This window comes from Corythoichthys intestinalis, chromosome 19 (genome assembly GCF_030265065.1).
Source record: "Corythoichthys intestinalis isolate RoL2023-P3 chromosome 19, ASM3026506v1, whole genome shotgun sequence".
Classification (NCBI taxonomy): Eukaryota; Metazoa; Chordata; class Actinopteri; order Syngnathiformes; family Syngnathidae; genus Corythoichthys; species Corythoichthys intestinalis.
The window spans coordinates 3,254,531-3,271,530 of record NC_080413.1 but is presented as its reverse complement, the minus strand read 5'-3'; the positions used below and the strand labels follow the sequence as shown (position 1 = coordinate 3,271,530).

Below are 17,000 nucleotides of genomic sequence, written 5' to 3'. Positions count from 1 at the left end.
GTCAAAATCCATTTTGCCACATGCCAAAAAATGCCACATGGCAAAATCCATTTTGTCACATACAAAAAAATACTACATGGCAAAAAAAAATGCCACATGCCAAAATCCATTTGCCACATACCTTAAAAAAATGCCACATGGCAAAATCAATTTTGCCACATATCAAATACCACTTTTCATTCTCGGCCCCGCTGCAATTCCTTGAGAATAGCTTCGACACGCTCCTCCTACCTGCACAATTTTCATAGCATCACACTGCTATCTTCTGGACAGTAGCATTATTGCAAGAATATTACAGGTGGGGCTTCATATCTTGTTTCTCTTTCAATTTGATACATATTACAGTTATAATAACATTAAACCCAATTTTAATTGGCTCATCAGAGAGGTATCTATGGCTTACGTTTGCAGTAAAAATAGCACAAGACAAATATTTATGAAGGCGTGCGGGGCAAGCATGCTCACTGTGTGGCATTTGTGGAATGCTGACCAGCATTTCCTCTTTCCTGTCCGTCCAGGAAATGGTAGGCTTCACCCCAAAGCACTGTGGGCCATCCCCGCCGTTATCTTTTTGATGCACTTTGGCCCTTCAATTTCGATTTTACTTTTCCCACACTCTTTTTTAAAAATAGAAGCAACCTAAATTGCAATCATTACAGATAAGGAGCCGAAATGAATCAATCATCATGCATAAAATGTATATATCGGAACATTCCATTTAATTGTTTCATTATAATACAATTTTATAAAGTACAAGTGACATAAAGTCAATGCTGCTGTAACAAATGAATGTGATTTCTATTCATTTCAATGAGGAAAGTTGATTTTGTGTTTTGAAGTATGAGGATGGTCAGAACAAAAAAATCCGCATCTCAAGGCACATCATTCATGTAGTGCTGTACAGTATGATGATATTTAGAGTTGCACGATATTATAGGTTAGCCGATAAAAGCATTTCAAAACGATATTGGATAATATTGACATTGGTTTCTCATTATCTGTTTTGGGCCAATATGCCCTTTGCTTTCCAAGTGAATATAGAAGACTTACTTTGTACAAGGGCTAGTCACAGCTTAACATGGCAATTATACTTATTGGCCTTTAGATGTCTCCAAACTATGATTCTTGGGATTTTTTTTTTAATGAGAACATTATCATTATTAAAGCATCCAGTGGGGCATGATATTATGCTAAATTAACACATTGGCTACCACGCTAGATATCCGATCCATTTGAAGTGGATTGGATGCCTGCTCGCGATAAACTCATTTAAATTCACAGAACTACCTTTATGCCAATGTCCATTTTGTGTGTTTTTCCAGAATAAAATCACGTCTGCATCTCGTATTGTCCCTCCGTCGCGACGAAGAAATCCTCCAGGATGTTTTGCAGAAATTCAAAGGTAGGCCTCTCGTCGGGCCGCTCCTTCCAGCAAGCCATCATGATGTGGTAAAGCTCCTCCGGGCAACCTTCCGGACACGACATCCTGAAGGAACGCTCCAGGTTGCGGACCACCTCCGGGTTGGTCATTCCTGGTCACGCACGCATGAAAATGTTTGTAGTTTGTGACATTGAATCCCAAATTTTCATGAAATATCTATGGGTAGGACTCTTTTAACAAACAAACAAAATAATAATAATTATCTAATTAATTAGAGGCTTTGGCACCTAGGGAGTTTGTTGGATCCTCCTCAAAATTGGTGAGACTGTTCATTAGACATATGAGATATTAAGTCATTAAAACGGGGAGTTTTCATTCATGGGCCTGACTTGGGCGGGGTACTAAAGTCAACAGTTTGTTTGGAAACACGCCAAATTCAGTAAATGACTAATAACTCCCTGATATAAGGTGCACTCTTTTTCATATCTGGCATGTATGAGAGGTATCCCGGCCTGAACACGACTGCATTGAAATATCACCCATGAGACAGGCTCCTCCTCTAAGGGAAAAAAAAAAAAGAATTGACCTCAAAGCTGCATCGGGGGAGACTTAAGACATGTCTTCAGGTGCCTGATGAAAAATATTGCGGTTTCGTTGAAGTGGAGGAGTCCAAACGGGAAAGTGAAAAGACCATTGTCTCAGCCCAAGTTTTGGACAGTTATAACTTGGCAGATATACAACATATCTTCGCCCAACCTCCCGTACTTGTTGAGAGTCATACTTTGAAGGGTCCTGTAGTGGTCATTTGCAACAACCCTACAACGTCAACTAGTGGCGACAGAAAGGATTTTTCAAAAGGCCTCACCTATTATGTTTTTACAACATCGAGCGATGAAATTTGGGGTGTCGATACCTTGTGCAAATATGCTCCAAAAATTCTCTTGCACCCATATTCCAAACCCAACAGGAAATCGGGTATTTTGGATTGAATGTGAAATTTATATTGAGTAACAGGGTGCATATCTGAGACACTGGCCCCTTGGGAGTAAGTCTGATCTTCCTCAAAATTGGTAGGACTGTTCATGAGACCTATGAGATCTTCAGTTTCCAAAAGGGTGAGTTTTCATTCACGTGTCTGACCTGGGCGGGATGCCAAAGTCGGCCATTTTGGCAACACGCTATATTCAGTAAATGACTAATAACTCCCTGTTGTACTCTCTCCAATAGGGTTTTTTTCTCCTAGTTGTTCCTAGGCGAATTTTGAGCATATTAGGTTCTGATGAGATGATTGGAGGGGGGCGATCTGTCACCACCCTGACCTGTGTGCCGTCTTAGTTTGTGTGACGTCCAGGTTGCGCCAAACTGCGAGGGCCCGTTCAGTCCTGCTTGCAGGCCTAGTTATTTATATTATTTTTATGGCAAAATTTGTTCCAAACCTTTTTTTTTTTTTTTATTTCAATAAAAATAAAATTTGCTGACCTGGATATGGTATTCTTCCGTAGGTGACTATTTCTGTCAGGAGAATTCCAAATGACCACACATCGGACTTGATGCTGAACGTGCCGTAATTGATGGCCTCGGGAGCGGTCCATTTGATGGGAAATTTGGCACCTGCTCGTCACAAAGAGAGTATGTATATAACTACAGATTCTGTTACTTTCTTCAAAACCTCACTATAGTTATGTGGAGCCTTAATTTAGTTCAATAAGTAAAACAAAAAACAAGTTTTATTAGTAAATCGAATACTTCTGTACGTGACTTAATGTAGACGCGGACGTTACAGTAATCTCATTGGCTGCCATTGGCAGTGCTCGACGGTCCAATCCATTTGAAGTGGGAGGGCATTTGCTGCCACCCTCCCACTTCAAATTGATTGGACGTCTATTAGTGAAAAACTCATTGAAATTCACATCACTACCTTTATGTCAACGCCCATTGTGTATGATGAGATGATTGGATGTCTATTGACGCCAATGGCAGTGAACGAGTAAAATTCTAAAGGTAAAAAGTTAAAGATATACAATGTAAAAAAATACAGAAAAACTTTTTTTTTTTTTTTAAATTCGGAACAAAAACATAATATCCTATGAGCATTTATTTATAAATTTCTTAATGTTGAATATTTCTACAATTTTGAGGTATTTTTCTAAGCTTTTAAATGGATGACTACACTGCACATTTTTATCGTCTTAACCAGATTAATTTTCTTAAAGGGATCCACGGATATAAAGACTTTAGTTCATAAAAGATAAACATTATTAGAGCCTCCAAATCTTTAAGTCAGGTGTTCTCTTTAAGAAAGTTTGAAAACAGCCTGATTAAAATGCACGTTTTACAAGTGATGACACATAACGTAGCCTTGCAGCCAATGTAGCCATTCCAAATACTTGATATACCTTCTTGCGCCGTATACTCAGACTCCACCAGCCTAGCCAGACCGAAATCCGCTATCTTGCAATGCAGTGTCTCGTTGACCAGGATGTTAGCTGCCCGTAAATCACGATGGATGGAGTTCTTGCTCTCGATGTAGGCCATGCCCTCGGCTATCTGTCTTCAATTAAACAACACGGCCTCCAGTTAAATTACGACGAGGATGTGCATGATTATATCCTCGGAGACTTATGTTTTTCTTTTTTTTCTTAGGGGAATTTTCCTTGTGAGGGAAGTGCGCGGGGATGGAAAATTAGCTCCATTTCCTCTCCGGAAGTTCAACGGGCAGGCGTCACCGCATAAACCACATGGTTACTATACATTACTGTACATTGGATATCAAAACATGTATATGAAAGAAGATTCATTTCCCACCTGTGCTGACATGTCGATTAGCTTGTTTAGCCTGAGTTTTTTTCCTTCATCTGTTTTTAAAAAGTCCAGTAAACATCCTGTAAAGAAGCAAGATATGTATATTAAGGCTGCAGCAATAAATACATTTAAAACTTAAAATAAAATTTAAAATACCTGAACTTAGCCTCAAACGGTACCCCAAAAAAAACAACAACTGAGGGTCTAAGTACAACAAAAGAACAATTAGCTAACTTGCATAGCAAAAGACCGCTAGCTTAAATGCTATAAAATGCTAACTTTTTTTTTTTCCTTTTTTAACAAAGCTCTTAACAAATCGTTCAAACACATATACGCCCCTCAAAAAAAAAAACTGCTAAATATACTTCTAAACTAAATAACAAATGCATAAACCAACATATTAACGCAAACAAAAACATACCCTATGTTGGTCTTAACAGGGGGCAGCTGGATCACCCATGTTAAATGAGTTATGTCATATTCACTGTTGCCACTAGAGGCCAGTGTATCCACCCAAATGAATTAAACTAAATGCAACACTTTCAAAAGAAACCATTACAACGCCACTCTAATTTAACGAATCCTCTAAGCAGCAAAATTGATTCGAAGCTTTTTTCTCATCAAATTACTCGAGTTAATCTATTAATCATTGCAGCACTTGTATATATTTAAATATAAGCAAAAATATCAATTGATAAAAAAAATAGCAACCCAGAAATAGAAAATAACTTGGTGAAATAACACAGCTAGCTAAGATGAAGGTGCTAAATGCTAACATTAGCCACAAAAATTCCTTGCTTTTATAATGTATTTTGTAAATGTTATAAGTATTGTAGTGTAGCATTAATTATGCATTTAAAAAGTAGTATTTTCGTCACGATGTATTATTTGTAAGGGTATTTTTGTTAAATTGCTACAGAGAAGTCCAATTTCAATCACAAACAAAATGACGATAAGAAAATGACTCCATGTTTTCAGCTCCCAGCCCATTTGGGGCAGCATTAATCTTTTATCCTTCTATTCGATTCAGCTACTTGGTTATCGATTAGCATTTTTTTGTATGTAAACAAGGCCTCTCATCAGCTATGATCACATGCCGCCAATATTTGGGTTAAGGTCAATATTCCTTTTTTTATTTCTGTTTTTAGAAATTCAGAATTATTGTTTACCCACATGAGCGTACAAGGTTGCATCAGCACATTCTTTTCACATGGCAACGTTATCACAATGGCGTCATTTTAGCTTTTTTGTTTTGCTAAATCTTGCTATCAGGGTACGCTTTAGAAATAGGATAACCCAGAGGTAATCATCGTTTATTTATTTATTTTTAAACTGAATATTAGCTTACAGGGAGTCCCCGGGTTACGAACGAGTTCCGTTCACAGGCTGGCGATGCAACTCGAATTTTTGCGTAAGTCAGAATAAACCTTGTAAGTACCCTAAGTTACCCTCTGAACCTCAAAATAACTGTCCAAAAACATGTATTATACGTCATAATAATGAGATAAAGTAGAAAATAAGATACTGGTAGATACATTGTGTTAAATGCTGTTAATTTCAATGACTATTCAGGCTTTACTTGCGAGTGAGTCGCCTTGCTGAGAGAAAAAGGCGCTGTGGAAAGAGTAGGGAGGCAACAGGAGGGGGATATCATGGCCGCTCAGGTCCTCAGCGTCCCCTCTCTTAACGCAAGCCCGACATCCAAACTCAAAAAAATGGATCGGGACTAGCAAGAGGAGCCAGGGGTGAGCAGCAGCAGCAGCAGCATAAGAGCAAGGAAGAGGGACATGATGCCGTCAGGAACTGCAGGACGGCGCCGACGCTGCTGGAGGAGGAGGGGATCCTGACATGGCAAGAACTAGGTACTAAAAAAAGGACTGGAGACAGTATGGCGGATGAGACTCCCGCGTCGTAAAGTCAGAATCACATGGTCACATACGTCGTAACCCGGGGACTACCTGTATTAGGGGTTTTGTTAACCTGATTTTAAAATATAAACATTGCTAATGTCCTACCATTGATCATAAACTCCGTGATGATGAGAATGGGCTCCCGTGTGACTACTGCGTGAAGTCGCACTAGCCGTTCGTGCTGCAACTGCTTCATCAAGTTGGCTTCTTGCAGAAACGCGTGGGGTTCCATGGTGCCCTCCTTCAGCGTCTTGATGGCAACCTTCAGCGTATTCTTATAATACCCTAAGTTCAGAAATCAAACTATTCCCTATCTACCTTAACTTCTGCGACTCCATATCTAACTTTTCACTCACCCATCCAAACTTCTCCGAACTGCCCGGCTCCGAGTTTCTTCACTAGTGTTAGGGTCTCTCGTGGAATCTCCCACTCATCCGGAGCCCACGGCTGCTGAGGGGGCTTCTTTTTGCAAGGAGCGTACAGACGCTGGCACAAACCGTCGGCGGTACCTAAAAGAATGCCGCGGAGAACTTTGGTGTGGGCGTCAGAGTGCTCATGGAGGACCTAGAGCCGAGGCATTGAACCCACTCACATGTATAGTACTTGACCAGCTCCTGCAAAGATGGGAAAGTGCTGGATGGGGAGATGTAGTAGCCTCCTTTATCAAGAGACCGGATCTTGTAGTGTTTCACCACATCGGCGGTTTCCGGGGTGAAATCTCTGACGGACAGCGAGAAGGAGCCTAATTCCAAAGAGATAGAAGCACAATTTTTGACCCGACAGTAGGACGCTATTGTCTCAATGTTCAAAGTTACCTTGAAACGTTTCGCTTTCCCTAATGAGAAAAGCTCCGGGTTTGTTTCCTGGCGCCAGGAGCAACCGTTCCGTCTCTCGCCTGCTCAGGTCCTTGAAGAACCATCTAGAATGGGTCGGCAACCTTTAACACTCAAAGAGCAGTTTTGACCCAGTTTCCACAGAAAAGACAGGGAGTTTAACCTAATCAACTAGGTAAAGTCACGGTTGCCACTCAAAAGGTTCACTCACAAATCATTGCGCCTGTGTATGACGCAAACACTTGTGAGTACACCTTCCGACTGACAATCCTGACTTTAGAGAGTAGGGAATTCATGACCTGTGTGAGTTAACTATGTAAAGCAGGGGTGCCCAAATCTGGTCCTCGAGAGCCCCTATCCAGCTTGTTTTCCATGTCTCCCTCCTTTAACACACTTGAAACAAATGATCAGCTCATCAGCAAGCTCTGCAGTAGCCTTAAGCCTAAATTATGCTTCGAAGCGAGTACGCCGTCAATGAGCATTACACAATGCTAATGGAGAAAAAAAAAACAATGCCAAGGGAGACGGAACGCTTGAATGTGGATCTTCAGCTCATCAACATTGAACAACAAATGTTGATCATACAAATGTTGAGGCGCAGAAGATGGTTTCGGAGGTGGTCTGTCCGACTGTTGATGCCGCGCATAGACTTCTAGCTTCGGTTGGAAGCCAGCGAGCTGTCCTTCAAAGTAACGTCGAGCACTGTGTCCAGCGTTTTGTCCGAGGTCTGCAAAGAATTGTGGACAGCCCTCCAGCTCGACTTTTTTGCCGTGTACTACAACCAGCTAGTAGGAAGCCATAGCAGATTTCTGGCGGCTTTTGACCTTCCCAAACTTTAAATATACTGTACAGAAAGTCGTTTGGGAACATTTTTAGTTTGTGATCTGCCACAGGTTTTTTTCCAATGTAAACATATGCCGTGACTCAGAAAAGGTTGGAAAAACAATGCATTAGAGTATTAGTAGTTTGTCACCATTTAGGTTGAAGCACAGAACTTACTTCTCCACCTCAAGAGTGTCCGCCCGAACAACGTAGTTCGACGGAATGAAACCTTCGTAACCCGTGACTAGCGACCGAACCAACCACCAATCTCCGTTTCTGATAAAGAAGACAGAAAGGTCTAAGCAAGGCTAAGTTCAGACTGCAGGGATATCTGATTCCAAAATCTGATTTTTAGGCGTGACTGTTCACACTATCTTTGGCAAGTGTCCAAATCGGATCTGAGCCTATTCAGACTGACCCATCTGGCGGGTTGCTGTGGCAACGAAGACGTCATTCAGAGTGACGTCATGGAACTGTTCTGAATGAGAAGCACCTTGTCCATATCCAGGGGTGAAAGTTACATAAAGGTCACCAAGGAGACTTTTTTTTTTTTTTTTTTTTTGGGGGGGGGGGGGGGGGGGTCAAACCTCCTAAAACCAAAGAAATGCAAAGAAAACCGCTTTTGGCAGTTACTGTATGCCTATAACACCCATTAAAACACAACAGGTTTTACACATACACTGCTGGCTAAAAGTATTGGCACCCCTGCAATTCTGTCAGATAATGCTCAATTTCTCCCAGAAAATGATTGCAATTTCAAATGCTTTGGTAGTAATATCTTCATCTATATTGCTTGCAATGAAAAAACCCAAAAGAGAATGAAAAAAACAATTAAATCATTATCATTTTACACAAAACTCCAAAAATGGGCCAGACAAAAATATTGGCACCCTCACCTTAATACTTGGTACCACAACCTTTAGACAAAATAACTGCGAACAACCGCTTCCGGTATCCATCAATGAGATTCTTACAATGCTCTGCTGGAATTTTATACCATTCTTCTTTGGCCAACTGCTCCAGGTCTCTGAGATTTGAAGGGTGCCTTCTCCAAACTACCATTTTTAGATCTCTCCACAGGTGTTCCATGAGATTCAGGTCTGGACTCATTGCTGGCCACTTTAGAAGTCTCCGGTGCTTTCTCTCAAACCATTTTGTAGTGCTTTTTGACGTGTGTTTTGGGTCATTGTCCTGCTGGAAGACCCGTGACTTCTGAGGGAGACCCAGCTTTCTCACACTGGGCCCTACATCATGCTGCAAAATTTGTTGGTGGCCTTCAGACTTCATAATGCTATGCACACGGTCAAGCAGTCCAGTGCCAGAGATAGCAAAGCAACCCCAAAACATGAGAGAACTTCAGCTATGTTTTACTGTGGGGACCGTGTTCTTTCCTTTGAAGGCCTTGTTTTTTCCTGTAAATTTTGTGTTGATGTCTTTTCCCAAAAAGCTCTACTTTTGTCTCATCTGACCAGAGAACATTCATTCATTCATTCATTCATTTTCCATGCCGCTTTTCCTCACGAGGGTCGCGGAGGTGCTGGAGCCTATCCCAGCTAACTCGGGGCAGTAGGCAGGGGACACCCTGAACTGGTTGCCAGCCAATTGCAGGGCACAAGGAGACATACAACCATTCACGCACACACTCATACCTACGGACAATTTAGAGTGTTCAATCAGCCTACCATGCATGTTTTTGGGATGTGGGAGGAAACCGGAGTTCCCGGAGGAAACCCACGCAGGCACGGGGAGAACATGCAAACTCCACACAGGAAGGCCGAAGCCCGGGATTGAACCCTTGATCTTAGAACTGTGAGGCAGACGTGCTAACCACTCAGCCACCGTGCCGCCTACCAGAGAACATTCTTCCGAAATATTTTTGGCTTTATCAGGTAAGTTTTGGCAAACTCCAGCTTGGCTTTTTTATGTCTCTAGGTCAGAAGTGGGGTCTTCCTGAGTATCCTACCATAGAGTCCTTTTTTATTCAGACGCCGACGGACAGTACGGGTTGACACTGTTGTATCCTCGGACTGCGGGCCAGCTTGAACTTGTCTGGATGTTTGTCGAGGTTCGTTATCCACCATCCGCACAATCTTTTGTTGAAATCTCACGTCAATTTTTATTTTCCGTTCACATATAGGGAGGTTAGCCACAGTGCCGTGGGCTTTACACCTATTGATGACACTGTTCACGGTAGACACAGGAACCTTCTGGTCTTTGGAGGTGGAATTGTAGCCTTGAGATTGTGCTTCTTAAGTCCTCAGGCAGTTCTTTGGTCTTCTTTCTTTTCTCCATGCTCAATGTGGTACACACAAGGACACAGGACAGAGGTTGAGTCAACTTTAATTCATTTTAACTGGCTGCACGTGTGATTTAGTCATTGCCACCACCTGTTATGTGCCACAGGTAAGTAACAGGTGCTGTTAATTACACAAATTAGAGAAGCATCACATGATTTTTCGAAGGGCGCCAATAGTTTTGTCTGGCCCATTTTTGAAGTTTTGTGTAAAATGATAACGATGAATTTTTTTCTTCCAATCTCTTTTGTCTTTTTTCATTGCAAGCAATATAAATGAAGATATTACTACCAAAGCATACGTAATTGCAATCATTTTCTGGGAGAAATTGAGCATTATGTGACAGAATTGCACGGGTGCCAACACTTTTGGCCAGCAGTGTAACTTCCTTATGTGATTTTGATCAGTTTCACATCAATCTGATTTCCGTGCTTTGGGACCATTCAGACTATAAAAGAGCCATCCAATTTCAATCTGAATAGGCTAAAAATCCGATTTGGCTGACAGTCTGAACAAGGCCTAACTCTTTCAATACCATTTAAGCGCGAATACGTTCTACTTACTCCTGCAGCACCTTGAACTGATCACCCTTTTCGAAGGAAAGTTCGCTGTTGTTGTTGGGCTTGAAGTCGTGTTGAGCCACAAACACGACATCATCTAAAAAGGACAAAGATGATCAAATTGTTTGATTTTCCCTCATATCGCAGGTTGTTTTAGAACATTTTGACTAATCTTCAAGCAGATGTCGTCTCTCTGGAGTAATCTTTTAAAACGGAAGTACAGCGAAGGAATTCCCGACAGATTTCAGATAAATGTTTCCTTCCCTTGCTGACCAAGTCTACATAAACAGCAGCTGGCGGCTACACATGCTTAAGCAGTCACTAAATTAACGCATCATATTACTTTATACTTTTATAGTATGACTGTAACAGTATAACAGTCAGTTCAGAGTATATAGTATACTGATTACGAGATTACCATTTCCACAGTAGTTGTTTCCTCGCCAAATCTAGAAAACAGAAAAAAAAAATCTTTACACACCCGGATCAGCTGTAATTAAAGTCTACTACTGTACTTACTGAGTGATTCGACGCCAAGGAGTCCAGAGAGCTTCGTTTTTTCGTGTATAAGTTGTCATTGACCACTTGGCCACTGCATGTGCAGCCCATCCTGAATAAATAGCATCCTCTTATTCATATTATATCTTACTAGTTACAGGAAAAAAAGAAATGTGAGCATAAATACTTGACTTGAGCTTGTCCAAGGTCGCGTTTTATGGTCCTTGTTGTGAAGAGTCCCAGTCGGTTTGCCTCTCAAAGTCTTCTTCTCGCTATCATGATGAAGACTATCATCTCTCTTGGGCGGCGATGGGCCTCATTAAAGTTTGCAATGCTTGGGCTAGCCTCGCCTCGCCAACACTTGAAACGTCATCCGACGCAGTACCAGAGCTATTAGAAAATCTTCATCAGATATACGGAATTTGAGAAAGTCCAAGTTACTTGGGCTGCTGCTACATCGTATTATTTGAATTATATTCATACCCGTCGCACTAGCAAAAAATAGCACATCAAAAATGAGTAAAGATTTCTTTGAAATGGGTTACTTTTGATTATAACTAGTTTTAAAAATTATCTCCCAATAATATCTTACTGATATTACATTTTTTTCAGTGAGTTTATCTCATTGTAGGTGTTATGTGTACCATGCATGCATTTTGAAACGTGAAAAAAAAAATCAATGGGAGAAACTAGCTGCTACTGTATTGGCATCATAGTTCGTAATATTTAGTAAAATAAATGTTAACTACACGTTTTTTTTTGTTTTTTTTTGCTTTTAACCAAGAATCGAGACTGTTTTACGTCCATATCTATAAAGAATTTGGGGATTTGAGCATTTATTCACAAGAATTTTCCCCGGAAAAGCTCTGTTTACATCAGGCGGCCGCTAACTACATTCACTAACAGACTAGCATTGTACTTCGACATATTTACGTAAAATAAATGCTAGCTGCACAGTTTTTACTTCTTTTAACCAAGAATCGAGACTGTTTTACGTCCATATCTATAAAGAATTGAGGGATTTAAGCATTTACTCACAAGAATTTCCACCGGAAAAGCTCTGTTTACATCAGGTGGCCGCTAGCTACATTCACTAGCAGACTAGCATTGTACGTCGACATATTTACATAAAATAAATGCTAACTGCGTTTTGTTTTGTTTTTTTGTTTTTGCTTTTAAACAAAAATAGAGACTGTTTTACGTCCAAATTCTGGGATTTAAGCATTTAGTCACAAGAATTTTCAATGAAACAACCCCTTTGTCTTTGATTCCACTCGGTCAGCTTTGATGGCCTCGCCAACAATGCAGGCCCCCTATTTATTGCCCCCGAGTCCCGTCAATATATTATGAAGTCTATAGTAGGACTTTGCTTTTTTTTTTTTTTGGGGGGGGGGGGGGGATTTTTATAACATCTTGTGTAAATATATGTATTTTTGTTCTGGAATTGGTTTCTTCAAAGTACACAAGTGGCTGTGTCTGTTCTTGATAGTAGGTAATACTAGTAAATTAATTTTTTTTCTTCTTTTTTTATTGTTATTTCAAATTTTTCCAAATTGAAAGGGTCATTATTTAACTTATATTTTATTCTTGTCAGCAATATTTGATTTGAAGCTTTTTTGTAATCAAGTTACTCGAGGGAATCGATTAATTGTTGCAGCACTATTTTATTATTTATAATTTTGAAGAAATATTTTTATTTATTTCTCTTTCTTTTAAATATTTCTCGTTTTGGCAGTTCACTAAATTTTGTTAGTCACATTTTTTTTTTAAGACACATTTGGTATGACAAAGTTACAGATTATAAACCTTATCTTTTAAACATATACTGATTAGATGTAAGAACAATGATATTAAGTTATTGGCTGCCATTGACGGTGCTAGATGTCCAATTGTGTCAGTTTTCATCCTTCTGCTATATATATAGTTACGTTTATCATGAGATTAATTCATTTCTATTGAAATTGGAACACGTTTTGTTATCTGATTGAGTTACATGTTGCTATTTTCAGTTGTCTTCCATGCATTACTCACGTACGGTTTTAAGAGGAGCCAGTGAGATGTCTATCGCTGTAATGGCAGCCAATGAGACAACAAGACCAAGATGTCCGATTTCAAAAGCCTTTTTCACCATTAATTTGACTCTAAAACAACACCCAAGATCATTTGGTTGCACAAGTGTGTACATCCTCTTATAAGTGGGACTGTGAGTTTTCAGAATGAACCAATCATATTCAAGGTCATGTCACCTGCCTCTATTTAAAGTGATTTATGAACACAACATAAACTTCAGATTACTGTATTATCATCCATCATGTAATACGCAATACTTGTTCCTTTTGAATAATTGGCCACTAGAGGGAGTAAAACCCTATGATTTACAACTCCTACACCCGGAATCTTCCTCTTATTGCTCTGTTCAGCGTATTTATAATACATGATATCACAATCATAAACCTGTTATGCTTTATGAATGAAGATGACAGTGTTAAAAGCGGAGGGAACAATCAATCTTACAACAGTGGAGGAAATGTTTGCTTCCTATGTGGTAGTGGCGGGGGGATTTATCCAACACGCAAAGTAGGGGGATATTGCTCCACTGGGCAACACTTCACAGATTTTGCTTTGGACCACCTGTGTGTGGTAGCTGGGGTGGGGTAGGGGGTAGTATTGTACTCTACTTCACACATTCTCACGCTGCAGGTGCACAGTGTTATACTAACTCATTTTCCTCTTCACTTTTTAGGCTGTGCTGTCTTGTTTTCTTCCCAAGACTTGACAGATGGCGCTCAGGGGTCCCCAGACGCCGCATCCTGCTGGGAGGATAACCTTAACGGTGGGAAAGAAAGGGTAATTGTTGGAAATGAAGGGGAAAAAAATACTATACGATCGCTGTTCCCAGTTTAAATGGATTGGACATGTACATTGCTGGCCAAAAGTATTGGTACCCCTGCAGTTCTGTCAGATAATGCTCAATTTCTCCCAGAAAATGATTGCAATAACAAATGATTTGATAGTAATATCTTTATTATTTTGCTTGCAATGAAAAAACACAAAAGAGAATGTGAAAAAAAAAATTAAATCAATATCATTTTCCACAAAACTCCACAAAAATGGGCCGTACAAAAGTATTGGCACCCTTTGAAAAATCACGTGATGCTTCTCTAATTTGTGTAATTAACAGCACCTGTTACTTACCTGTGGCACATAACAGGTGGTGGCAATAACTAAATCACACTAGCAGCCAGTTAAAATGGATTAAAGTTGACTCAACCTGTGTACTTGTGTGCACCACATTGGGCATGGAGAAAAGAAAGAGGACCAAAGAACTGCAGCTAACTGCACCTCACTGTATTTCCATTATAGAGTGACAACTTGACGTATGACACTTAATGACATAAGCATTCATTCATTCATGCTCGTGACAGTGTCACGCCATAATTATGACAGTCTTATGATCCCACTGCCAAATAAAGTGTTACCTTTTATTTTTTTGCCCGATTGCTTACCCTGTTTCTAACTTAATGTCACAGTCACACACCAATATACTGTATACGTGGACTTCCCCCTTGGACTTCCCGTCTGTGTGGGAACCTTCTGTGGCCTCTGTCACACACGGAAGTGATGAGAAGCTCATGCCTGAACCTTAAAAAGACAAAGTGCTTGTCAATAAGGAACAATAAGTAGTACCCCTCCCCTCATAATGATGTATTCAGCAGGCGTCCCTCACGGCCCTCCGGGACGTCGCTTGTCACTCACCAGCAATTCCCCCAAAACGTACCCAAGTTGAACCAAGACCTTGGAGAAAGTGCTTGACAGCTGTTGAAGTAAACACCTCCGAGGGGAACCCCCTCGTCCGTCTTTGGCGATTCCGCGATTGTGCTCCCGGATGACGAGCTTCGCTCTTCCAGCGTTTGTTGTGAAATGCGCTAATGTGCCAACTAGCAGGTGCTTCCTCAGCAACTTTTTTTTTCTTTTTCTTTCTACTAGCGCTCAAGTTCTCCTTCTTGTTTAGGTCATTTGGGTCTTACCTGCAGTTAGGGAGAAGCTCCAAGGTCACGTGACGGCTCACCGCGGACTCACGCAGTCAATCAGGGTGACACCAATTATGGGTGTCATGTGCCCAAAGGAGAGCGCCATGGGAAAGTGTGACTAAGGCACATCCATCAGTTCTGTCTTAATAGGGTTCTGGGATTTGCTGCACAGGCACCGGCAAGTCTCAATTTAGGAGATGCTTTTCATCAAACACAGAGGTGAATTGGGCCCCGCGAAAGGTTTCGCCATTAGCCCCACGGCGACGACAGCGGTTGCAGTTGCTCTGTGCTGGACTCACGAAACTTATTTCTCCAATTTCTGTGGAAATTCCATGGCAATGCTTTCAGTCTAATGGTGACTTTTTGGTCAAAAACAGTGACCATTTGGTCAAAAAATGTAAAAAGTGTCCATTTTTGTACTGCAATGTTAAAATATGAATGGGCAAAGATGTGAACTTTGTTTTTGATTTTTTTAAAATAGGCTTTCATGGGAGGTTTTTGATAAAAAAAGACTGTTTGGTCAGATGTGGGAATGAGAAATGTAGTCATTTTTGTTGTAATATGTTAAAGGGTACCACGGATAGAGAGACATGTAATTCCTAAAAGATAAACGTGAGTATGAGCGATAATAATTTGATATTAAAACCCCCCTAATGTTTTCGTTTTAATAACATTTTTAAAATTAGTTTTACTTAACTCATTCACTCCCAGCCATTTTCACCAGAGCAAGGCCCTTCGCTCCCGGCCATTTTACTGGATTTTGACTGATTTTGCAAAGCCCAAAGAAAATTCTGTTCTATTGCTATATAAACATCCACCAAAAGAAAGATTAGACTCTCTTCTTTCGGCAGGAAAAAAAGTAAGTTCATATCTTTTTCCATTCTTTAGAAATCAGCATTAGAAAATGGCTTAGTTTGAGCAATTTTCCAATTTCTGATGAAAAAAACTGAGAAATTGAGCTTTTTGCGATTGCATACATTTCAAATATAACTTTGACTTTAACACAGCAATTTTTTGCTTTAGTGACATTCCGGATATCTGAATAATGTTTTCCTTTTACAAAATATCATAAAGAACAAGACAAATACAGCTTTTGATAGCAAAGTAACAATTTATTTACACATAACTAACTGAGAGATGACGCTGTTGTTGCCGCGACAGCCGGGTAAACTTTTCCCTCATAGCTGCCTGTCTCATAAAGATGGATTTTTTTTTTTTTTTGAGTCTAACGGTATCTTCCGCTGCACTGGTGGTCCCGGTTGTTCTGCTAGGTCGTCCGCCGCCTGGCATCCTTCCGCCGGCGCGCCGACCGTGCGGCCCGGCCGTTCATCGCCATTGAATCGGGTTGTGGGTCTTTCCAAATGCGCTACTGCCCTGCAGTGACCAGTTTTATTGCTTTAAAATGGATTTTCAGCTTTGTGCTTTGGAGCTCAGTTGAATCAGGACCCAGAGATGTCTTTTATGGGAAAAAAAACGTAAAAGACGTATAAATACGTCTTTGGGACACTGAAACAATTAAAAATAGAATGTATTCATACGTTTTTGGGAGCAAATGAGTTAACTTTGCTGTTGACGAGGCAATGCACTCTGGGCGGCGCTTCCAGGCTACCGCAGTGTCAAACAAACACAACAAAAACAGTGTCACTCTTCAGCTACTTAAACATGTTGTCGGTTCTGCCCTTCTAATTTGAACCCGAGTGGAAAAGTGATGAGCAGGACAGCAAAAGCAATTAATTGAAGGTCTTTCGCTGCATTCTTTTACTCGCGACTGCCACCTGCAGTTCATGCATGGTATGCATGCTTGTAAGCTCACGAACATAACACCACGAGCTTTTGGCCCATCCCAATCAGGACCATAAATATTAAAAC

General features: G+C 40.5%; 1 protein-coding gene across 1 annotated transcript; it reads right to left on the bottom strand.

Annotated features, from left to right (window-relative positions):
• Positions 1–571: 571 nt before the first annotated feature.
• On the bottom strand, positions 572–11,399 carry blk (BLK proto-oncogene, Src family tyrosine kinase). Its single transcript, XM_057822924.1, has 13 exons — positions 11,288–11,399; positions 11,122–11,212; positions 11,021–11,051; positions 10,606–10,699; positions 7,926–8,024; positions 6,909–7,012; positions 6,686–6,835; positions 6,450–6,602; positions 6,199–6,378; positions 4,187–4,263; positions 3,778–3,928; positions 2,861–2,992; positions 572–1,532 (listed from the first exon to the last, which is right to left on the bottom strand). The coding sequence occupies exons 2-13, from the start codon at positions 11,209–11,211 to the stop codon at positions 1,330–1,332; spliced, it is 1,464 nt and encodes a 487-aa protein (XP_057678907.1). The 5' UTR covers position 11,212; positions 11,288–11,399; the 3' UTR covers positions 572–1,329.
• Positions 11,400–17,000: the final 5,601 nt, after the last annotated feature.

Bases quoted from the DNA above. Each gene is read 5' to 3' on its own strand.
- blk (XM_057822924.1), bottom strand. From the start codon at position 11,211: ATGGGCTGCACATGCAGTGGCCAAGTGGTCAATGACAACTTATACACG. The intron at 7,013-7,925 runs GTAAGTTCTGTG...GACCCATTCTAG, and splicing joins GACACTCTTGAGGTGGAGAA to ATGGTTCTTCAAGGACCTGA. The intron at 1,533-2,860 runs GTCAGCAAATTT...GTGCGTGACCAG, and splicing joins CGGAAGAATACCATATCCAG to GAATGACCAACCCGGAGGTG.